The 23,863-nt window shown below is 53.6% G+C and overlaps 2 protein-coding genes across 2 annotated transcripts in view; one reads left to right on the forward strand and one right to left on the reverse strand.

The window, feature by feature from the left end:
* Nucleotides 1-6,296: 6,296 nt before the first annotated feature.
* Nucleotides 6,297-8,544, forward strand: HYI (hydroxypyruvate isomerase (putative); the record flags this gene model as incomplete). The annotated part of the gene is made up of 7 exons (XM_079536213.1): nucleotides 6,297-6,604; nucleotides 7,280-7,394; nucleotides 7,499-7,577; nucleotides 7,719-7,768; nucleotides 7,938-8,007; nucleotides 8,138-8,272; nucleotides 8,456-8,544. 7 exons carry the CDS (start codon nucleotides 6,297-6,299, stop codon nucleotides 8,542-8,544), a joined length of 846 nt encoding a protein of 281 aa, XP_079392339.1.
* A 1,058-nt stretch (nucleotides 8,545-9,602) lies between these two features.
* Nucleotides 9,603-23,863, reverse strand: part of SZT2 (SZT2 subunit of KICSTOR complex) — a gene marked incomplete at both ends in the record, with an annotated part of 53,542 nt that continues 39,281 nt past the window's right edge. The window contains 17 exons of the mRNA XM_079536229.1: nucleotides 9,603-9,746; nucleotides 11,473-11,541; nucleotides 11,938-12,054; nucleotides 12,332-12,637; nucleotides 12,722-12,833; nucleotides 13,098-13,220; nucleotides 13,548-13,731; nucleotides 13,983-14,196; nucleotides 16,658-16,732; nucleotides 17,151-17,231; nucleotides 18,243-18,333; nucleotides 18,455-18,660; nucleotides 20,432-20,557; nucleotides 20,877-20,956; nucleotides 21,189-21,456; nucleotides 21,834-22,016; nucleotides 22,413-22,543. Of these exons, the coding sequence (XP_079392355.1) occupies nucleotides 9,603-9,746; nucleotides 11,473-11,541; nucleotides 11,938-12,054; nucleotides 12,332-12,637; nucleotides 12,722-12,833; nucleotides 13,098-13,220; nucleotides 13,548-13,731; nucleotides 13,983-14,196; nucleotides 16,658-16,732; nucleotides 17,151-17,231; nucleotides 18,243-18,333; nucleotides 18,455-18,660; nucleotides 20,432-20,557; nucleotides 20,877-20,956; nucleotides 21,189-21,456; nucleotides 21,834-22,016; nucleotides 22,413-22,543 (2,510 nt within the window). The remainder of the gene's footprint in view (nucleotides 9,747-11,472; nucleotides 11,542-11,937; nucleotides 12,055-12,331; nucleotides 12,638-12,721; nucleotides 12,834-13,097; nucleotides 13,221-13,547; nucleotides 13,732-13,982; nucleotides 14,197-16,657; nucleotides 16,733-17,150; nucleotides 17,232-18,242; nucleotides 18,334-18,454; nucleotides 18,661-20,431; nucleotides 20,558-20,876; nucleotides 20,957-21,188; nucleotides 21,457-21,833; nucleotides 22,017-22,412; nucleotides 22,544-23,863) is intronic.

Genomic DNA, 23,863 nt, shown 5'->3' on the forward strand with positions numbered 1-23,863 from the left:
GGGGAGCTGCCAGCCTGGCTGCACGCGTCAGTGCCCGGGATTAAGGCAACGAGGTGAGACTGCCCAATTAAATCCCAATAAAAATGGCTGCAAATTCAATTTTTCCCCTCGTCCATATCCATTTCCAGTGCTGAGGGGAGGGGGGGCAATAACACAGGGTTCATCGATTGTCACTGCCAGGAAGAAATCTCTCTGAATTCAATTAGTTTGGAAAACACACCGGGCATATGGGGGGGGAGAGGGGGTGGAGATGCTGCTGCAAGAATGGTGCCCGGAGCCCCGGTGGATGGACACACCACCTTTGCACTGTGCTCATGTTTCTCCTGCACCAGAGAGGGCACCCCAGGTCTGGCATCCACCGGTGGCTGAAGAACACGGCAGCAGCTGTGCAAGTGAATTAAACATACCCTCTCCATCCCCGGGACTGATGGCAAGTGACAGGGAGCAGCCTGCATGTCCCCACATGGGCTGTGCACTGAGATGGCACCTGACCTGCACTGACTGCACTGCAGCCCCAGAACACCCATGACCCCAAGGTCCTGACAGCATCGGGGCACTGAGGCTGTGGGGCTGGGCTGGTGGTGAGCATTCCCCCAGCTCCGGGACTGCATTGCAGAGCGATGACCCCGCTGGGATGAACAGCCATCATGTCTCATTGCCTTGGAAACAGAGCAACAGCTCTGCGAATCCATCCTTCCTCCTCCTTCTCTAAGCTGAACCTTTTGGGAAGGGGCTGGGGGCTTGGGGGCTGTGAACTCTGCTGCACTGGCCTTATCCTTGCTTCCTCCTGCCCATGTGTGAGGAGAAATCACTAATTAAGCACATTACACTCAAATTAGTGTGAGCAATGCTGGGGTCCTCTTCTGTCCCTGCTGCTGCTGCTGCAGTGAGACTAGCAGTGGGCAAGGAAAAGAACTAGAGCAGGGACACTGACCTCTCCAAGCTGCGGCACAGGGGACACCAGTACCTCGGGACTGACCTGATGTCCCAGAAGGGAGAGCAGCGCTGGGTTTGGGAGGTGATGGCACAGCTGCAGGCTGCTGGCCAGGGGAAGGCAGCCCTGGGCACAGCTGGGCCAGCTGCTGCACTGCCCAGAGCACATCCCCAGCTGCCACCAGGCTGAGTAGGACCTGTGTATCAGAGCGTGACAGGTCAGCACAGCGATGCAGGAGACAGTGTGTCCTGCTGCAGTGCAGCCCTGGGGCTCGCTGGCTCTGGCATCCGCACGGGGAGCAATTGTGCCCGGTGTTGGCCTGGCCTCACTGAGACATTGGTGCAGGAGCACAACCTGCTGGATACACCCACACACCCACCCTTCTTTGTGTGGGAATGCAGCCTCGTGCAAGGCATCCTCATGGCCAGGATGCAGCTTGGCTGGGGTCTGCAGGCAGTGTTAGCGGGTACTGCAAGGAGTGGGGTCAGGGCACGGCTCTGCCTGCTGCTGCTGTTCACATCCATGTTGCTCTGCTACTGCAGCACCGAGTTGCCTGGTAACCCTCCTCTTCTTCCTCGTCCTCCTCCTCGTAGCCCAGAGATGAGCCACTTCCCAAGTAGAACGGGCCTGCAATCAGCAACCCCAGCAACGGAGCTGGTCCCCACCTCGCAGTCCCTACACCCAGGAGGAAGCCGCTGCTGCATCTCCACTGAGTCCCTGCTGCAGAGCCCTCTGGGTGGGCACCCCCTGCCTCTGCCCTCCTGCTGAACCCCAAAGCTCCTGGGGCTGGGGCTGTGACTTGATATTCTGCCCGCTCCCTTACGCACATTGGCAATTAGATCATAATTGTAATATTTGCATATTCATAACAGCTGAAATTAATCGCATTTGCATAATGGTAATGAAAGGGACTTCATTAATTACCGTTTTTTTTTTCTAGGGATTTTGCATATAAACGGCTTCCATTAGGCAAGTTGAATGGTGGCGGGTAGGAAGGCAGAAGCATCACCGGACCTAGATGTGTGTACCAGACCTGGGGGTGCACTCGGTGCCAGGCAGGGGAGATGGTGCTCAGGGCTGGTGGTCACCTGGCACTGTCCTGCTGTCCCTGTTTCATTGCTCTGTCTCTCCTCCAGGACAGGAGAGGGGAGCTCTGTCACCATTTCTGCCACTCCAGCTGTCATTGCCACCAAATACAGACACCAGCACTTTTGGGGCACAGGATCCATCCTGAGTAACAAACCCCGAGGATGTCCAGGGGCAGCACTGTGGGACCAGCAGGACCCCAGAGCTAGGGATTACGGAGATACCTTGCTTTTGGCATCTCTGGGACCTGTGGGCAGTCCAGGGCTTCCCCTTCTCCCTGGTGAGAGATGCAGGGAGAGATGAGATGGCAGCTGAACACAACCCGTGGAAACTGGAGAGCTAGGAGCAGTGAGTAAAACTTGGCAGTCGTCAAATGCAGCTGCTGAAAATATCAATGAAACTCTTAGCGGCTGAAAGAGTGCTGGGGAGCGGGAGATAATTATTGAAGTAAACACAGAGAAACCAACAGCAAGCAGCAGCCTGGTCTGGAGACAAGAGAAAGGTGATGAAACCATGGCTTGGCAGAAATTGCCCCTGTGGAGGCAATAATTCTTCTCCAAGTTGTGCCTAGGAATAGCAAGATGCATTTGTCCTGGCCTGAAAGGGAAGCACACCACCCTGTGTGGTTATGGATGCAACACAAAGCAGCAGCTTTCAGCAGTTCTCAGAGCTGAAATCCTAAGGAATGCATCCCACCATCCATCCTGGGATGCATGTTTTGGTTTGTCCTGGCCAGGCGTGGTCTCAGGGCAGGGAAGATGCTGCACTTCCCTTGGGGGTATCTCTGCTCCAGATGAGGAAGTTCCCTGACCCTCCTTGCCTCCTTTGTGATGGCCCCGTCCCTCCTGCTCTGCTCTGGAAGAGGCCTGCAGAATAAATCAGTGCAAGAGACAGATTATGGCAGCTAAAGACTCCAAATGAGATGATAATTGCCGTGGTAATGACAGCAGAGAAGACCTGATGCTGTGGATAAGAAAATGTCTCCGCTGCTCTTGGCTGGTGCCTGGCCCTGCACTGATGCGGGTGGCATGGCCAGGGCTGTCCTCGGCATGGTGTGACCAGGTACCACCTTCCCTCACTGCCACGGGGACATGGGGCAGCATGGCCCCTGCTCTGAGTGCCCCACGCAGCGTCTGGTGCCTGTGGTGGGGTCTGCCCATGCCTCACTGCAGTGCCCCATCGCGCCCCAGCACAGGCAGGGATGCTGTGCCAGGGCATGGCAGCAGACCTAGAAGCTGCCCCTCTCTGCAGCCCCTTCTGCCGCAGCTATGACACCCTACAACTGTAGGGGCTCTGATCTGGGGCGGGGGCATGGGGCCGGGTGGAGGACACGGGCTGAGCAGCTCTCCGGGGCCACTGGCCTGCTTCTCCCGCCGGCTGTGTGTCAGCTCTAATTAGGCAAACTTCTGTATTCATCGCGAGCCCAGCCAGCGGAGAATTCCACAATTGAATTTTAATGCCCTAAAAACACATTACAATCAGCCTGATTAATTAAGAGATGGCTTAACACGGTGACCCGCCTGCATGGGGACGCAGCAGGCAGGACCGCGGGTGGGGCCACAGAGCCGGTCCTGTCCCCATGTCACCAACAGAGGGGATGGAGCTGAGGACAAGCTCCCGGTGGCGCTCGTGGCCCGTGGGCAAGGCGTGAGCTCTGGGGCAGAGCTTTGGGGCCGTACAGGGCTGGGCCCGCTCCCCAGGCGCACACCACCGCCGACAGCGTGATTGCAGGCGTCTGCTGACATAGCTGTGTGCAGCGCTGGGCTGGCGGGGAAATCGCTCCCCACCAAAGTGGCTGTTATGGAGCTGATTGGCATCAAGATTACGGGGTGCAGGGGAATCGCTCCGAGCTGACAAAATAGTTGTGACAAGCGCACGCCTTGGGGGCGAGGAGGAGGAACAGGCAGCACAGGCAGCCCCACAGAGGGCACAGCCCAGGGCAGGGCCCGCAGAGACAAAATGGCAGCTGCGGCGGGCGGCCAGGAATGAGTGGGAAAGGGGAAATTCATATTAGTGGTGAAGGAGAAGTTACAAGTGCATAAATCAGGGGGAAATTGATAAAGGAATCGGCAGAGGAGGGAGGAATGTCTGAGGTATAATAAGGCCAAAAGAAATCCTGGCAAGGCTATAAATCCTGCGCCCGCTGGAATTGTTGGAGTGCTAATGATTGTGCAAAAACGCCAGACACGTTTAACAAATATTTCTGCTCTGTATTTGGAAAGAAGCGGGACGACACGTTTGAATCATACAAGAGTGATGAAGCCATCTATTAATTACTGCCGGGAATGTTAAACAACATCTGCCAGCTCAGCAGGCCCAGGCGCTGCCCGTGCCGGTCTCCTCCAAGCGCTAGGGGAGAATCTGGCCTCCTCATTAATATCTGGTGATAGGAGAACACCCCAGAGACCTGCATGGGGATTGCCCACCCATGGCTCGGGGCTGAAAGCTGACGTGAGGGGTGTGGGGTGCCGGGTCTTTGCCTCCCGTCTTGGCTTTGCTGGGATTTATATCGCATCCAGAGCCGGCTCGCTGCTCACTGATGAAGGATGGCCATAACGCTGGCGGAGGCTGTGCGTTTGTTTCCCAGGATATGATGTATGGATTTTTAGCTGAGTGCTTTTAGGGGCCGCAACGAAGTAGGGCTGGGACTGAAGCACGCTCGTGAACGCAGAAATCCCTGCCCTGGCTTTGGGGAGAGGCCAGCACATTTCCCTGTGCTGTGCAGTGACGCTACCACAGGGTCAAAGCACAAACTGGGAAGTGACGCCCCAGGCTCCCCATGTGACAAGGGTCATTAATCCGGCTGAACAAGAGCAAGTTTCCCAGGTCCCAACAGGAACCACCCTGCAATTCTGGCAGGGAACTGGCTGCCGAGTTGCTGTATTATCCCAGCCCTGCCATCGCAGGAGTCACGGACGAGTCTGCTCCAAAATTTCAGCTGGCCAATAGTAAGCAAGCGCTGATTTCTGTGAGGCAGTAAGACGCACACAGGGCTGTGCCTGCAGGGCAGGCAGGGTGCATGATACAGCACAGCAATCCCATGGCACTGCACTGCCCTGGCTAGCCAAGCAGCAGTGAGTAAATCCGCTGTGCCCTGTCAAGGTAAAGTGACAAAACACCAGACTGCAATGCAGGAACTGCAGTTATAACAAGGGAAAATCAATGAAATACATTACCAGAGATAGAAAGGACCCATTAATTTGTAGAGCTCAACAGATGCGCTCGCCGCTCACAGGGCAGGCTCGGTGCAAGAGCTCATAAACGCCCACCTCTCCTGCTCACATCTCCACCTCTCGGGATCCAGATGTGGCTGTAGGGCAGCCCGACAGGAGCTCCTTCAGCCCCACGGAGCACAGAGCCAGCTTGCACTGTGTGCACACACTGGTGATGCACTCCGGGGACACACACTGCAGCCCTGTACCCTGGCACAGCTGTCTATCACAGGGGACAGTTCTGATTATTGCTGAGAAGTTGAGTTGAGCTTCTTCTAATTGATTAATCAATAGCCTTAATTGAGTTGAGACTCTGTAATGGATCGTTTCGCTGCTGCTTTCCCCTTGGCCCGTACTGCCCTGACCCCAACACCTGCTGTGGGGCCACACCGGGACGAATGCTCGCAGGAAAGCACAGCCCTGGGACGTCACGAGTGCAGCTAGGGCTGTTCTGCTGCCTCTTCCTGGCAAGGAAGCTGGTGCAGGCACGTCAGCGTGCTGCTGGGGCACTGCACAACCACATAACCCCTCGGTGCCCGGACAAAGTCCAGGGACGGGTCCCGGTTATGACTCGGCAGAGAGAGGTCATGCTCCCGCCCAGCTCCGCAGAGCTGGTGGAGGTAAAACATGGTAAAATATGCACCGCGTGGGACAGGAAGCGAGCGCACCTTGCATAACGAGGCCCCGGTGCAGACAAGCTCCCCAGGAAACCAATTAACACAGCACGAGGCGTGTGTCAGACCAACACCTGGCAGAAACACCGCACCCCGGGAGGCGGCGTGCCGTGCCGTGCCGCGCCGTGCTGTTCTGTGCCGTGCTGTTCTGTGCCGTGCTGTTCTGTGCCGTGCTGTTCTGTGCCGTGCTGTTCTGTGCCGTGCTCACCCAGCACGCCGCCCTGCAGCACCCTCAGCCCCACAGACCCACGCGCAGCCCGCCTTCACAGCGGCACTGCGAGATGGCGGCGCTGCTATTCCGTATCTCCGTACCCCGCCCACGGCAAGCGAGGCCACGCTCCTCCCTCCATATTCGCTCTCGCTTTGCATAGCCCCGCCTGCCCGCCCGCCATGGCGCTGCGCTTCTCGGCCAACCTGTCGTGGCTCTTCCCGGAGCTGCCGGCTCTACCGGCCCGGCTGGAGGCGGCGGCGCGCGCCGGGTTCGAGGCGGTGGAGGCGGCCTGGCCCGAGGGCTGCCCGGCCCCAGCGCTGCACGCCGCCGCCGAGCGGGCGGGGCTGCGGGTCGTGCTCCTCAACACCCCGCCCGGGGACGGGGAGCGGGGCGAGATGGGGCTGGGCGCCGTGCCCGGGCGGCAGGACGCCTTCCGGCAGGGTCTGGCCGATGCCGTGCGGTACGCCCGTGCCGTGGGCTGCCCCAGGTAGGTGCGAGGCAGAGCCCCGGCGACGTCCCTCTCGGAGCCGGGGCTTCGGCTGACTTGCCCCGCAGCGGCACGCCGAGCTCCGTGCCCCGCCTCGCCCTTCGCCCCGCGCGCCCCTGCCTGCAGCGCCCCGCGCCGTGCCGGACTGCCGCGTGCTGTGCGCGGCGCGAAGCTGCTCCGTCCCCGTGGGTCCGCCCCGAGGCTCTTGTCCTCGGCTCCGCGCGGCGTTCCCCTCGCAGCTTTCCTTCTCCCCACCTGTACCAGCCGTTTCCCCCGTGTCACCACCGCGGTTGCTTTGTTGAGGGCCACGTGCTGTAGGCGTGTAAGAGATGAAAGTAGTGACGCAACCCGCTCAAGAAAACCAGTGTCCCATTCACTTTGCATCGTTACTTTCCTCAGCAGCTTTCCTCAGCAGCATAGACCAAGGTCCCGCACTCAGACCCACACCTGTCTGAGTCTGCTTCTTTTCTGCATTAACAGCAATGCTGAAGATTGCTTGACTTCTCATTGCTCCTCCACCCAGCAGTTCCCTAAGACTCCTTTTCCAGCCCCATTGTTGCACCCTGTGTGCAGCCTGTCATGGCCCATGCCAGGCACTGTCTCTGTGCCTGCAGAGCAGTTGTGTCAGCCCCCACCCCTGGCCTGGGGATGGAGCTGAGCTCTGCGTGCCCACAGGATCCACCTGATGGCCGGGCGGGTGCCGCAGGGTGCGGAGCGAGCAGCAGTGGCAGGTGAGATGGAGGCCACCTTCATTGAGAACCTCAGGCATGCTGCTGATGTCCTGGCCCAGGTAATGGGGGAGTGGGTCCTCTGTGGGAATAGCTCTGAGGATGGAGAGTCGCCACTAACAGCATGTGGAGGCCGTGCTGCTGAGGGGACATTACTGTGTGACAGGAGGACATGGTGGGGCTGGTGGAGCCGATTAACAGCCGTATCACTGACCCACGCTACTTCCTGAATACCCCACACCAAGGTACAGCTCTCCCAAAGGCTCCTGCATGGGGGAAGAGGCAGCCCTGGCTGCTGTCTGAGCATAGAGGCAGAAGGTTGACACTGAAGAAACCCTGAAAACTTTAGTCTGGCATTAACCAGCTCTTATTTCTTGCACCCTCAGCTGCAGCCATCCTGGAGAAGGTGGGACGGCCCAACCTGAGGCTGCAGTTGGTGAGTGCAGCCCTGAGTGCACAGCACAGCAGTTGGAGGGCAGCAGGCATGGGCCTAGAGGCTGTGAACTCATTGTCTTCTTCTGAGGACATAGAGAGAGGCAGGAAGTGTGGCACAGCCATCCTCCACCGAACAGCTGCAACGATTCTCTTGAATTTTCTCTTCTTAGGACCTCTTTCACTGCCAGATCATGGATGGGAATCTGTCACATAACCTAGAGACATACCTCCCACTCATTGGTAATGCCTTCTGTCTGACCTGGCTTCTCTGTGTCTCATGACCTGAAGATGGGGATAAGGGATGCTCTCAGGTCCCCCCATCCTGGCTGCAGGCAGGGCTGCCTAGGGCACAGCCTCCCATCTCCCCCAGGTCATATCCAGATCGCACAGGTGCCAGAGCGGCACGAGCCCGACAGCCCTGGGGAGCTGAACTTCCCTTACATCTTCAAGCTCCTGGAGTCCCTTGGCTACACTGGCTATGTGGGCTGTGAGTACGCACCAAAAGGTGAGTGAGGCTGTGTGCTCTGAACCCCCCCAAGCAGATCCCAGCATGGACTGGTCCTCCAGGACTGTTCAAAGATAGGTGTGACTGGGGGTGGTAGGCAGTGGGGTCCCTACCTGGAAACAAGAGCAGAAGCTGCTGTAGTTTGGCTAGGTTTGCCAGCACAATCCTTCATCTACCATGCAGGAGACACAATAGAAGGTCTTGGCTGGCTGCGCTCATACTGGGAGAGCAAAGGCATGAAACGTGGTGTGCCCAGAAAAGCAACAGAGTAAAACAAGGAAAGCACTGGAATAAATGTCAAACCAATGAGCCTAACATGAGAGTGTGTGTCTTCTGTTCAGGGATGCTGGGGCAGCCCTAGAGATGACAGGATGACATCAAGGTCATAGAAGCATCTTCACCTCTGGGCTGCAGATCTGGGATGAGACTTCCAGTCCTCAGTGCTGAGGAAGCATTCACTCCGCAGGAAGGGAGTGAGTTTTCCAGAGTCCAGCTGGTGCCTGGAGCTGCAGGTTCTGGACTTCACCACTCTGCCTACCTCTTTCTGTGCTGTTCCCAAAGCTGCTGGCAAATGCCCGCAACAGCTGGGCGAAAAGGAGCAGGTAGGCCTCGTGCAGGCTGCTCCTGCTCTGAGTGAGGAGGAGACTCAGTGCAAACTCAAGCCTGCCCTGCTCCAGGGAGAGCCCAATGGGGAACGGGTGCCTGTGCTGCCCTGAAGAGGCTTTCCCCATCCTGACCTGTGGCACAGGAGTGGGGAGCTGATTCGATTTTATTTCACAAATATATCCATGGCTTTAATGTATCATCATTAATGTACACCTCCACAAAACCTTCCCCATGTCCATTCACCCTTCCTATCCCATTCAGTGCTCTCCTATTGAGAGCAAAGGGCTGGAAGCAGGCAGCCCCTGCCTAAAGGTGCAGAAGTTTCCTCTTGAAGGCACCGTGCCACCGCCCTGCACCTCCATTTCCTTATCGGACAGAACTCACTGCAGGTGCTGAAGTCAACATCCCCAAGAGCTGCTCTGTTTCAGCCAGGCTACAACAGCCAACCCCCTGTCCATGGCCTTTACAGACCATTCAAACCCACTAAAACCCATCCCCAGGGTCACAGCAGCCAGCCAATGACCAGGGGAGGTGCAGGTAGGCTGGAGCCCAAGGGGAGCAGCAGGGCTGCCCTCACCCAACCCCAGGCTCATCACATTGGTGGCGTGCGTGCTGCCAGCAGTGCTGTGAACAGGTCCCACAGCCTGTTCCTCTCCGTCATCGCCCACAGCACAAATGTGCACAGGTGCAGTGTGTATTCCTGCAGGAGGAGGTGGTGGCAATGCTAGAGCAGTCCTGTCCAGAGGTTGAAGCAGGCAGTGTTGATAACTGACTCCAGGTGGTGATACGTGGACACGAGCTGCGGCAGAGGGCTCTCACTGTTCTGGGGCTGCACAGGGAATGGCTCTCGGAAAACCACGGTGAGGCTCTGCCAAGAGGAAGAAGCAGGTTAGGGCACAGGATGGAAGTGAACAGCCCCCAAGCTCAACTGCGTAGGCACCTGCTTGGCAGCATCAGGCAGGTGCTGGGAGAAATCCCAAAACGCCAGCAGCACTACACTGGTGCTTAGTTGAAGCCTCCTCCCGATTTTTGTGGGGGGAAAATGAGGCAATAAGGACATGCTCACTCTGTACCAGCCCCCATGCATCTGCAGTTCTGCCAACCCCAGCAGCAGCTGCCTTGGGAGTGAGGGGATCCTGCTGCCTCCACGGTAATAAGGGGTTCCAGGGAAATGAGAGGGAAATTTCTTCTTCAAAGGCAAAGAGTAGGAGTGGAACAAATAGGGAAAGGGAGGAGATTAAATGTAATAACTGCAATCCTAAAAATAAATGCTAGCTGCTCCATTCTCATTAGTAACTACGAAGCAGGCAGGGTGGGGGCAGAGGGGTGCTGAGTGTGGAAGGGAAAGTTGCAGGAACCAACGAGGAAGAAAAACGTGAGCAACTCTGCATTCAGATCAGCATTGTGGAGGCAGGACTCAGGACTTTGATGCTCTCCAGAGCCAAAACACAGCTCATTCAGTAGCCAGGGTCTCCTAACACACCTGTAAAGCCCCGAGAGGAGCTGTGCAAAACAGCAAATGCACTGCCACCACCAAAGACATAAGAGAAAGTGATTTGTGAGCCTAACTCCAACTGCAGACAAGGCATTAGAGCAAGAACCATAAGGTAAACACATTTCTGTTTTACAGAAGTGATGTGCTAATGCTGGAGTTCTTCTTTGATAAGGTAATATTTCTAGACAAAGGAATCATGGTGCATCTTATCTGAACTTCGGAAAGATTCAGGAAGCTTCAGGGATGTAGCACCACACGGGAAATTTAGGTAAGCTGAAGACACGAATGATTGCAAAAATAAGGTGAAGATGGCAATGCTGAACAGGGAAGCAGCGGGCTGGAGAGAGATCACAAACGGAGTTCCTCCAGGACAGGTTTAGGGACTCGCATTGATTTGTACTTTAATGAGCATGGCACAAAAAAGAGGAGCACACTGATAAAATTTGAGGACTAATAAAAAAAAAAAAAAAAAAAAAAAAAAAAAAAAAAAAAAAAAGAGCCCAAAGGAATTCTGAGAGGCCACAGGAAAGGGATGAATGCTAAATGCAAAATACAAAGTTAGGATTTCTGTCATGAGTTCATGGCGAGAGAGGAGGGAGGTGGTCTGGGCTTATCAATGATCACAAGGTGGCACTAATGAGACAAACACAAACACTGGAGCAACGCGTGCTCTGGTGCTGGACTGAATGCACAAGATAGAGACAACTGTGAGCATGATCTGAAAGCAACCCTGTGGAAGAAAAGGGGATCAACTGCTCACTCTTCTCCAATATAAGAACAAAGGGGCATCAGATAAGAAGAGCAGAAGTAGGTCCAAAAAAGAACAAGCCAAGGAGGGCAGCTCTTTAGCCAGGCTGTAATGGCATAATGCAGCTGCAAGTCAGAGCAAATCATGGGTTCTACAAATCGACCAGAAGAAATAAAGCTGAAGGTATTAAATACAAAGGTTGTGGCAATTTAGCACAGCTAGACATATGTTGGGACACTATTTGGAACAGGGGTCACAAGCTTCTTGACTTGTTCTCCGCACAGTGCACTTGCTTTTGGCCACTGCTGGATGTACCCCTGTATAGCTGCTCTCACATTCTCAAGTTCTTACCGTTTTTCCTGAATGAGAATCCAGAAACACAAGAACGAAGCAATCTGTGAACTTCTGGTTGAGCACAACCTGTCAAGAGAGCCACAGCACACATTCAAAAGGAGACAGCACAACCCCCAGGCAGGGTTATGAACACCCAGCCGGGGACATGTTGACATGCAGGATGAGTGGCCTGACACACTGGAGGTACAAGTCTGCTTGGCTCACAGGTTGCACTGCCAAACCGCAGCGACACACTTGGCATCACACTTTGTGGGGAAAGAAGAGACTGTTTAGGGGCAGGGAGGCAGACACTGCTGTGCCACAAGAGCACACACCTTGCACTGCACCGGCAACAGCAGAGGGCAGCTTGACAGCACCCAGTTGTCCTGACAGCACCATGAGGCTCACACAGTAGGAAGCCACAGCAGGCAGGGACCCTAGGAAGGGGAGACAGCTGCAGGTGGGCAAGGGGCTGGGTCTTACCAGGTACTGGGTGCCAGTTTCAGCATTGTGGAAGTGCCGACAGCTCTGGGGAAAGCGGCTCAACAGCACTTTGATAAGGCTCTGGTACCAGGAGACTGTCATGGTGAGGAAGCATCCCTGTGGGTACAGAGACAGGCTAAGAAACGGGGACACCAGCAGACACAGATGTGACAGCAGCAGTCAGATCCAAAAAAAATGCATCTCTCAAAGCCCAGTGAGGCACACTGACCCAGGGCCAGTAACTCCCCATAGACGGATCTGTGCAGCCTCCTCTTTCTCCTGCCAGCTAGAGGACATACTCTTGCCTCTGCCTTCCCACCCAACAGGAATTGCATCCTGCAGGACCCAGTCCCTCCCCAGAGCAGGACACCATGACCACAGCCCTGCTACTCACCAGCTGCGGGTCCACATCCGCAATGGATTTCCCATGCACAGCATCAAGCAGCTCCTCCAGCTCCACCAGCGACAACTTGCCCAACTTCAACTTGTCAGAAGCCAGAGGCTCCAGAAGGAAGAGGCGCTTCCAGAGGTTGTCCCTGCGGCAGTGGCACTTGGCCAGCTGCACCATGCTGCTGAGCTGCTTCTGGGCCGAGGCCACTTCGGAGGCCAGCAAGGGGAAGAGCGGTGAGGTGTAGAAGAGTCCGGGCCCCACTTGGACTTGTTTGCCCCCAGCATAGAACTCGCTGCTGTCCTCCATGTCCTGCCACAGCTCCCGCTCCACCGGCTGTGGCCGCCCCAGGCTCGGCTCTGGCTCTGCTGCTTCCCACGCTGCCGGGCCCACCACAGGCTCCAGCACTTCTCGCTGCAAGTGTGGCAGCTTCTTGAAGCGTCGCATATCAGCTGTGAGCCGGGGGAATAGCTCCCTCTGGCTGGTCATGATCACGTAGAAACGCAACCTGTGAGCAAGACGACATTGTCACCAAGGGAAGGACTGCTCCTTTCTCAGCTGGGCTGCACAGGAACCGTGGGGCACTTTGTCAGGCTATAAGGGCGTTTCTGTGCCTAGAGGACAAACAGCGCACTGCCCAGTCCTCTGCAAGGAACCTCCCTAGGCAGCACCACACCTGTCTGTGATGTACCAGACAAAGCCCACCCTCCCAGTGCCCTCCTCCCCAGTTAGGGAGCTTTGGTGATATGGCTCTAAGGCCATCAGCTCTCACCGGAGCATGCGCCTCTCTGCTTCACTCTGCTCCTCAAATGGTGCTGCGCTGTGACACACCAGAAGGGACACATCAAAATCATCATGGTGACGCAGACCTTCTGAGTCTTTGTAGGAGCCTGAGCTGGGAGGAAAAGCAAATTTGTAAGAAGGGGACCTCACTTTGTTCTCACAGAGCTCTTGGTACTGTGAAATCGCTGGCTGTGTGGGATTCAACACCATAGGATTCCTCAGAAATGTTATGGGAAGCGAGGCAAGTGCACACACACACGCAAACACCCATATACACCACCTCTGCTGGGCATGATTTCCAAACAGCTCAGCAGCACTGCTGCCTGGCACTATGTAGGACAGAGACAGCCTTGTTGGCACCTTAGGGCAATCTCCTCAGCTCTCAGGTGGCACTGGTCAACCTCAGGCAGCTCCAGGAACTTGGAGCAGAGGCACTTACCTGTTCCAAATAGAGACCAGTGCATATTCATTCTGCTCTGTGCCTGGAGTCCCCTTCTTGTTGTCAGTGCCAGTAGCTGGCCGGGCCATGCGCAGCGGCTTCATGTGGTAGGTGTTGGCATGGTCAGCAATGTAGTTGTACAGCTGGTGTGCAGTGATCATGTTGGTGGGCAGGGCCAGCATGCCTAGTGGGGAAAGACACATTGCTGTCACAGGAAGGCAGAACACTGTCCTACAAACTACTCTGTGGGATACAGCTCTAAAGCAGTGAGCCTCCCTTCCACAACAGAGCATTAATGACTTTCCTACAGTGGGCGCCGTGTCACCCTCTTCCTGCCACTCACTGAATCAGATGTGTTCATAAAGCACGTGGAAATCTTTTGCCAACATATGGGCTGATGATCAATCCCCAAGTGATCACACGCTGGCTACTCACCTTGGAAAACATGGTTGCGACCAAATTTGGGGATGTCAGTGTGATGGGCAATGAAGTCCTCCAGGAAGCTGGTGAGATGGTACCCCTGGCGGAGCGTCATGTGGGAGCCCAGCAGATATTGGTGGACTATCCGCAAGTGGAAGTCATAGCTGAATGAATGCACATGCATGAGGTCCCGCACCTTGTCACATTCCTCTGTAAAGAGCATGGAGAGCTGTAGAAGGAGAAGGAATGAAAGCAGGTGAGTTACCAGGCACCTCACAGCCTTCTGCAGAGCCTTGCTGACAGCAAGGCATGGCAGAACCAGCATGGCCACCCCTGCCCTGACACCACAGCAGGATGCAGCCCAGAAGCTATGTGCACAGTGCAAATAGCAGACTTGCAGACCTGATTCCTGAGGGCCCCAAGGGATCCAGCTTGGTGGCACCTTCCACATATGACCTTGCTGCTGCAGGTCTCCAGCAGCAGCACAAACCGATTGGCACTGCCTCCTTTTTGGCATAACATACATCCTCCCTTAAGCTGAAAGCCATGTGGACGTGAAGCAGGACACATCCCCATCCCTGGAGACATTCAAGGTCATGGATGGGTCTCTGAGCAACATGATTGAACTGCAGATGTCCCTGCTTATTAGAGGGGAGTTAGATTAGACAACCTTCCAGGGTCCATTCCAACCCTAACAATTCTATGATCCTCCTTCCATTTGAGCGCTGCTCTGCACGGCCCAGTTCTTGAGCAGGTAAAGGATACACTGAGGCTGGAGCCCCAGTGAGTTCTGGATCTACCCGTAAGGACTGACTTACTGAGTATCCCCTGGGAGCAAGAGGCAGCACAGGAACCCATGCAAGTGGTTGTCGGAGATGGGCAACAATAGAGCTTCTAAAGCCCTGTACTCAGTAACAGAAGCCAAGCCTAGCTGCTGGGAAGCTGGATGATCTGGTGGCTGAGGTGTCAAAGAGCTTGAGAGAAGGCCTCACCAGTATTTGGCTGTCACCTCTACTCAGCGTACTGGTCATCCAGGGCAGCATCAGCCTGCACACAGACAGCCACGCTCACACAGGGGCAGCTGGTGACAGGGGACAGTGTTGGTGAAAGTTTCAGCCTTGCCCTTGTGCTAGGAGCTCACAGTGCCATCATAAGGTCTTTAAGCTCTATGACCTCTTTGGGCAGCTGAGCCACACCATAATCCCTTGGTTTAAGGACAGAATAAGCAGGGAACACCAGCAGGCAGGAGGTGTTGACACGAGAACAGTCTGCTCTCTGCACCCCCCTGTGTTACCACTGCCATGAGGCAGAGGGCAACTGCACATCCAGGATCAGTCTGGAGAGGAGCTTATAACTCTGCCCCAGAAAGGCAGGGCAAAGAGCAAGGAACACACAGCACTGCCTGCATGCAAGGACCCAAGGCCCATCCCATCCTCCTCCCAAGCTGTGCTGGCCACTGAAGCACATACAGCAGCCACTGGCACAGGAGGCTGGTGGCTGGAGCAGGAGGGGTAAAAGCACAGCCAGTGGGAGGCTCAGCCCTGCACTGGCAGGTCCTGCTGTGCCCAGCATGGCAGCAGGAAGAGAAGACATACCGCAGACTCAGAGATGGAGCTGTGTCCCATGCAGCTCTTGCTGCGAACTCTGGCTGTAAGAGTGCCCTGATGGAGAGAGATGCACAGCCAGTGGGAAGAAGGACAAGGCACTGTGCAACCCAGTTCCTGCCCCTGCTCATCTTACAGAGGCAAAGGGTGGGATAAGCAGAGGGAGAAGGTGGAGGAGCCCAACTGCCCTGTCTGAGGGAACTGCGGGCTGGTTTCAGCATGAGGGAAGGCTGGCCAGAGGTCTGCAACAAGCCCAATGCTCCCAGTGCTGTGCCCTCCCAGGTCAGCCAGAGAGCCTGGGCGCTCCCTGCAATGCCAGCTGCAGCCTGGTAACCTGCCCTATGCAACACAGACTTCCCAGGAAAGGTCCAGCAAACCCTCAGGGATTGCAGCAAAGTCCAGGCAGGTTTTAAGCTTATATATGCCAAGAACAGTTCATGTAAGATGCAGCTCTGCTATGCAGCCATCTTGGAAAGGACAACATGGTCACATGCCCCTCCTGCCTCAGGCAGGCTGGGGTCATCCAGCCTTTCTAAGCACCCATCCAGTGCCCTGGGACAGGCAGGAGATATTGACACACCAAAAGAGAAGGGAGCAGGCAGCTCCGTGGTGCCTGCTCCACAAGACACAGCGGTATCAAGAACCAGGACATGCAGTGCAGAAAATTACCTTCACTAGCAAAAAGCAGCCAGCTACATTCACAGATCCCTGTTACCATTCTGCTTCCCTTTCATTCAGTGGAAGCAGAGAACTTTCGGTTTCGATATACTGACTTTTCCCAGAGCAGTCATTTTTGCCAAAAATGATTTGTGTTCCTCCTGTTCTTCCCCAGTGTGTTGTCTCCAAAGAACAAGAGTCATCCTCTTCTAAAATCTTCTACCTCCTCTCACTGCACTCCCTTCTGCTGAAGCAACATGCTATGTAGAACGTGTGACTGCAGAAGACTCCGCAAACTTTTCTTTACCAGGAGAGAGCAAAGCATTCCACAACTTGCTGCACATGAAATGCTTACTCTATCCTACAGATTTCTGCCTCTCCCATAGCAGCACCTAGCCACAAGGAGCACCAGCTGTACAAAGCCATTACCTGAGAGTTCACAGACTGGCCCATGGGGATCCGTGAGCACTCCAACGCATACTGCTTCACACAGAAGTAATAGCCCTAGAGGAAAGAGCACATTGAGTACAGCATGGGCCTCTCCAAGGAAGAAGAGCCCATACAAGGCTGGCTGCACTTCACACTTGTCAATTCATCTGCTGGGCTAGGCCCCTGGTATTCTTGCTCCCTTCTTTTGTCTCCTCTTGTGTCTGAGCAAAGCAGACCTTGGGACAAACCAGCCAATATATGGCTGAGCACAGCGTGTCCCACCTGGTGCTAAGCCTTGCACGTTGTATTTGTTCCCTTCCAGGCAAAGCTGACTACTCTTGGTCCCACAGAACTGCCCCTACAGAACTGCAGTACTGTGGAAGAGGCAGACAGAGTTGCATGCTCCTGCCACACTCCTCACTCACACTGTGTCCTCGTAAGTCTGTCCCAAACTCCCTCCGACTGCTGTATTTTGTTTCTTTTTCTCTCTCACCTGGAAGGCCAACTCCATCAGCACAATCCCACCTGGAAGAGCTCTCTGCAGATGATAGATGGCAACAGCAGGGCTTGTGCTCTGGGAAGAGAAGGATAAAGCTGGAGAAGCTCTCTGCACAAAAGAGCAGCCTGCACACCAGCATGCAAAGCTGCCAAGATGTTCTGTGGCAGAGGTGGAAGAAGAATAACTATCAACTGAGCAGATTCACTGGTAGTAAAGGAGCAGACATGCTAGAGAATGAAAACAATTCTAATAAAGCTAATAAGCAGCCTTTCAGAGAGCATGCCAGAGATGCTGCTGCTTTCACCTCCTGCCTGCTCAGGGCAGGATGTCTCCAGAAGAGGGCACAGTGAGCTGAGGGGTAATGCTGCCCACAGCACCCGACTCCCACCTCTCTGCTCAGTATTTCCCAGATCATCACAGCTGCCCAACAGAGCAGATATCAAAGGCAACCAGCTGGGATTTACAGCTTAGCTGCCAGGAAAATCACTAGCCTGCTGTTAAGCTGTTTCAGTGGATTGCTCTCCTCTTGTTTTAACTGCAAGTTGTTGTCTTGCCCACAGTCCTGTACCAGCTTCACCCATAAGCAGGTACCAGAAAAGGGTGAGAACAGGGTCAGCAAATGTTATGCTTCCATCCTCCCTGGGTTTCATGAACAACAGGTGGTTTCTGCCTACCTAGCAATTCTGATGGATTCCTCTTCCAGGTTATTCTCTCTCAAACCCATATAAGCTCTTAGCTTTCACAAAACAGTGACAAAGATCGCTGTTACCTGCTTGCTGCATTAAGAAAGACTCCTTTTGCTTTGGGACCTGCTCTTGATACTCTCATTTGGTAATGAAAATGACAGCAGTGAGTCAATCCCTCTCCCATCTGGCTGTGATTTGGTAGAGTTCTGTCCTGTCCCTCCCTCATTGCCTTCTTTACAAATGAAGAACCACAGCCTGCTCAGCCTGTCTGCACACCAGTCTCTGCTCTCTCACATCCCTTCTGTGAAAAATTGATTCAAAAGGAACCAGAACTGCCCTACTTCTGCCCACAGCCTGACTTCCATCCCAGTTTCACTTCTTTAACAGCATAAGCACTCACCTTTGGACTCCCCTCTGCTTTTGGCTTTGTATAGGAAAAGGATCCTCTCCCCTCCACACCCATTGCTGCCAGAGCTCGGATCCGACTTGTGCTACTGTAAGCAACAAGAGAGAGCCTTGAGCAGGGCAGCCAGCATCTCCTGTTGTGCCAAGCCAGAGCAGAGCTCCATGTCAGCCCTTCCTCATTTCCAAGATTCCCAGAACATCACTGACCTGCGAGTGGTAGGTGAGGGCGGCCGCACCTGGACCAGAATGAAGCCCATGCTCTGCAGGTACTGGATGTATTGCTGCAAGAAGGCATTGCACATCTCTTGCAGCCAAGGCTCCTCCTTCAGCTTGCAGGGCAGTGATTCCGTCGAGTCACAGCTGTGGCTGCGGTCTCTCCCTGATGCTGCAGAATCATTTGAGCGGTGGCGCTTCTGGAAGAAAAAAGAATTTCCTAAGGAGAGTTGCTGTGAGAGGGGATGCTCAATGGGACAGCACCAGAATGATGAACAGAAGACAGACTTCTCTCTGCCACAAAGCAGTAACAGCCAACCTATGGTACATGCAGCAATGCCAGATCCAGTATTCACTCAGCCCTTGACTGACCTAGCAGCACCGGAACAAACTATTGGAAGAAGTACACTGCAGAAAGGGTAACTCTCATCTCCTCCCCAGAACGGCTATCATAGTCTTGATAGCTCACAACTGGTTCACAAAGCTCAGTGGTGCTCAGCTCCTGTTGCCATGTAAGAATCTGGTCCTCTTATGAATCCTTCCGACATCTCGGGTTTTATTACTGGCTTAGTAGTTTAGTAACATTACATGAATAATATTTTCTTTTCACCATTTTCAGCCCTCCTTCTGATGTATTTGAATTTGACAAGGCTCCTTGTCTTTGTGCTGTGAGACTCTAAGCTTTCTCTTCTTGATTTCTCTCCTTTGAGCAGGTGGATGCTCTCACGTGTTTCTATCTGCCTTTTCATTTAGCTACCCTACAAACAGTCCCTTTGTTTTCTTTATTAGGCTTTCTCCAGCTACTCTCTGACCTTACCTTCTCTGAGTCCCTGCAGTTCAGTGCCTTTGCTATGAGATGCTGGACTCACACTTGCCCACATGAAGACATTCATCCATAAGTATTTGGATCCATTTTAGAAAGGTGTACGAATACCCATAATATTAGCACGCCTTTCTAATGTATTCTAAATGGTTTGCCTTTTGCATGAAGCTGTCCATGAACTGCAGAAATCCACTGGGCTGCCTGCTTTGCTCCTACAGGCTCCGCAGTCAATGTTCCATATGGGAGAAATTCAAACTCCTATCCCCATGATGCTCTGCCTTCCTGGAAACCAGGTCCTGCTCCCACAGCACCACTCACTTCACAGGTTGCTCAAGGCTGTCTCTGAGCTCTGCACAGTCTTTTCCTGTTCTGATCAATCTGAACCACTATGGGGTGTCTCAAAGCTTGGCATCTCGTTTGTACTGAGATACATTTTCTGGTGATATTGAACCCAATACACAACCTCAGTGCCCTGCTCCCAGGCTCTTTAAATTGAATGGCCAGTTTTCATTTTGTTTTGTTCCTAAAAACAAAGTGAAGTTTTCATTTTGTGATGATAGTTTTCCATTCCCTCATGAGCGCTCAATTTCTGCAGCAGCCTCTGTTTAAAGACAGTCAGAATCCTTCTGACATTTAGATAAATTACCACAGTCTTTTCTTCCCTTCTGACACACACACAGACCACGAACAGCCGGTATGACATCTGCACAGGTTAGACTCTGTCAGGCTGCAACCTGCTCAGGATTCAGGAAGTTTGTTTTCAATTGTTCCAGCTATTTGCTGGGTCTGGACAAATTTTACCAGGTCTGGCTACTGAACGTATAGAGAGAGGTTTAGCTTCCCAACAGACAGCGTGCTGATGGCTTTGCTAGACTCTACCTCTGGATTCCCTGGGTAGCAAAGGGAAGTCATTCTTCCCAGGGATGGTATGACTGCACAAAGAAGGCTTTGAGGACCCAATTTTTTTCTCAGTCTCCATCTTCACCATGGTGGATGCCCTGTTCTAAGGTTGCAAATTCATCCCATAATGCAGGGGTTGGCTCAAAGCAGAACTATCTTGGGGGAAAAAAAAAAAAAAAAAAAAAGCGAAGTCATCCCTTTTTCCAGCACACAAAAGTCAAACCCAGCTGGCTTCTGCTAACACTCACCTTCCCCTCTACCTTGCCCTGCTGGTCAGTCTGGATCTGCTGCCGGAAGGCTGGGTCGAAGAGCAGTGGGGTAGCACAGTAGTGAACAAGGCGTGAGGACTGCTTCAGGGTCTCCAGGTCTGACAGCTGCACAGCACAAGAACACAGTTACAAGCACACATCCCTCACCAGGACCAGGACCAAGTTATTTGCAATACCATCCTGCTGCTCAAGTGGGAATTAAACTTCAGAGGCAACCACTCTGTTTTACAGCCCTTTCTGGGCAGCAATGACTCATTAGCAAAGCTCTAAAGGCCAGCAGGCCCAGAATTTCAAGCAGAGAGCACTGCTCCACAGCCAGACGCCATCCCCAGCATGAATCCCAATCTGAGCTCCAATGCTCCCTCCTACAAAAGGAATGCTGGTTTTGCCAGCACTCTGTACAAAGGCCCAAGTCTGCACTCACACTGATAGGCATGTTTGACTGTGCTGATCTCTGCTGCCAGGTCACAAAGAGATTCTCTATCTTCATCTGCTTCTCCAATTCTAGAGGAAAGAGAACAGACAGATGTATGAAGCCACAGCCATTCTAATACACACCCACCCCACCCTCTACACTCCCAATGCTGGCCATAACCCATCCTTTCACAGCATCCTGGCAGGAATAGCTGACAACTGCCCCTTTGCCAGAACTCATTCTGCTTTTTTCACTCCTTTTCCAGGAGCAGGAGTATGATCAGGCAGTTAGGCTCTAGTCCCTGCATGCCTCTTGCTTTACCTTTCCTCTCCATGCTTTTGATTTCCAGGAATTGGGCCCCATGTCGAGCCACAGGGTCAAAAGGTCCCAACTCTGGACCATGGGGTATGCGTTTGATAGTGGTCACATCCCGCAGAGCTTCGTCAAAGGGCACCACATCAGGATGGAAATGCAGAGATGGCAGGCTGCGTGCAGAGCTGCTCAGCCGGCCTTGCTCCTTGCTAGGTGGGGGACACGAGCTCCGGATCAGCGCATCCACCTCCAAAGTGGAGTTCAGGAAAGGATTTGGCTCCTAAGAAAGCAGAAGCAGCCACGAAAGACTCTTTACTGCTAGTTATGGAGCAAGAATCCACAAGAATAGAGTGGATCCAATTTTGGTCATCAATTTTGGTCAAGACATTTGTTGGCCTTCTCCACCACCTGTCCAGAGGACAATATTACTCTAGCATGCAAAAGGAAGCCCATTCCGCAGGCTCCTCCACCCTAAGTATTCCAGCCACTAATAATGCCAACAGCAGCAATCTGTCAGGACACGTTCTGGCTGGACATATAACCACCTGAAGATGCCTTGCCAACCAGCACAAAAGTACAACCTTCTTAGACCCCAGAGCTGCCAGAACTCCTCCTGATGCGAAAAGAACTGCTCTGTCTGGCAGGGTGCCCTACCTGCTTGCTGTCCTCATGCCACGGTGGGTCCATAAAGCAGTGGTGGTGGAATAGTCCCATCTTCTGGCTGATCAAGCAGTGCACAATGTGGGAGCGGGCATTCTGCCACTGCAGCAGACGAATGAGTGAGCAGTTCAAGTTGGCCCCCAGGTCTGGGGACCAATTGTAGGTATAAAGCGTCAGCTAGAAAGAAAAGAGGGGGAGGAAGGTTGAAGGATCTGCTTAGAAAAAGGTGACAGGCTGCCCCAGGTGCTCTGGGTGGGAATTGCTGGAGCTCCAGCTGCTTTCAGATAGTAAGGCTGGAACAGAGCTAGTGACACCTGCTCATTTATTGCAACCCTGTTAATAGTTCCAGCAGCAGGTGGCAGCACTTGAGTTGGCAGCACAAGTAAAAGGTTGATGTGACCACTGCTATAGGAAGAGAAAGGGCAATTACAGCCCACGGTGAAATAGGAGGAGTCAAGACAGCTGCAGGGAGCCCCCTGCTCTGCTGTGGCACAGGGCTTCTGCCTGGGGCAGGTCAGCTGCCTACAGCAGCGTGGCTTTCAGGAGACAGTATCACAAAGGCATCACTGTTACCTTTTTGTCAACAATCTCCATGAAGAGGAACCTCTGTCGGGGTGCCAGGTCTCGCCCAACAATGCTTGGGTCAGAGCCTCTCTCTGCCGAGCTGAATTCCATGGCCTCGAAGCGCTGGAGCCCTTTGTGAGCTGAAAGAAGCCAGAGTTATTGCCCTCAATACTAGTTCATCCCAGAATGACACAGTGTTGTGTCATGATACTGCTCAGCTCATCACTCTCAAAGGACAGTTGAACACAGCCCACACAATGGTATTTTTCCAATCACAACCCAAAGCCTCCCCTCTCGGGACCTTTGTTCACTTTTACACTTATTAACAATGCTGCCATGGCAACCTGGTGTGATCACTCAGCATACCCTGGTTCTGCTCTTTGATGTTTCCAGTTAACTTATAGCATGGTCCCAGCACTACCTTTAATCTTGTCCATACCACAACAAATCCCAGATGTTAGCATCATGCATGCAATTGTGAAGCTTAACTGAGCAGAGAAGAGCAGAGCTCCTCTGCAAGCTATATGTTTCCTATGATGCATTTCTGGCATTAGAAGAGCACGACAGCAACCACATGAGACCTGACTGTGGATGTGCACAATGAGTCCTGCCACAGCATCACCACCTGCAAGCCAGCTTGGAGCCTTGTGCAACCTGGCCACTTTGCCCAAGCAGCTGTTGCTCAAGCCAATCGCTCCAGCAGCACCATGCTGAACAGGAACTTACATCTGAACCTGTGAGCAGGTGGGACTGGCTGCTCCTCCTCGCTGCTGCTGTCTAAAGGTAGAGACAACATCAGCTCCTCAGAAGGAGCACAGTCCAACTGTGCTAGATCAGCCAAGCCCAGTGCTACCCCTTCTGGGACCCAGCGTAGTTGTGGGAGAGGAAGGGATAGCAACAGCACACATCACTTGGACCACAAGCACGCACCACCAGCTCAAAATTTCCCAGCAGGGTGACCCGTTTTCCCCACCTCAAAGAGCTACGCTCCAGACAAGCTTGTCTCAGCTCTGCTGTGCCTAGCCAAGAGGAAGCAGAAAGGTATTGGCAGAGCACCTGGGAGCACATTCCATGCTGGATTCCAGATCCTGACAGGTCAGCCTGTCTTTGCTAATTGCTGAAAAAGGCTATGAAAAGTGAGCAGATGACAATGGGTAAAGAGATGTTTTTGCTCTAGTGACATGCTCGCCCCAAACGGAAGGACCTGGATTGCTAGTCCCAGCTGAAAAGAGGCCTCAGTCATGCTGAGCTGTGAGCACTTGCAGTGAGCAGTGCCTCATTTTGGTGACTTCTGCAAGCACAGCTGTCCTCTGCTCTGCCCAAAGGAGAGGCTCGCTCAGTACACTTCTACCAATTAAAGGAGTAGGTTGTCTTGTGGAGGACAAAGCTAACAGGTCACAATGTCAGAGCACCCATCAGCTTTTCCAGAAGTCAACTCAGGGTGCTACTCACCGAGAGAC

Source organism: Tetrao urogallus (assembly GCF_951394365.1).
Source record: "Tetrao urogallus genome assembly, chromosome: 5".
Taxonomy (NCBI): Eukaryota; Metazoa; Chordata; class Aves; order Galliformes; family Phasianidae; genus Tetrao; species Tetrao urogallus.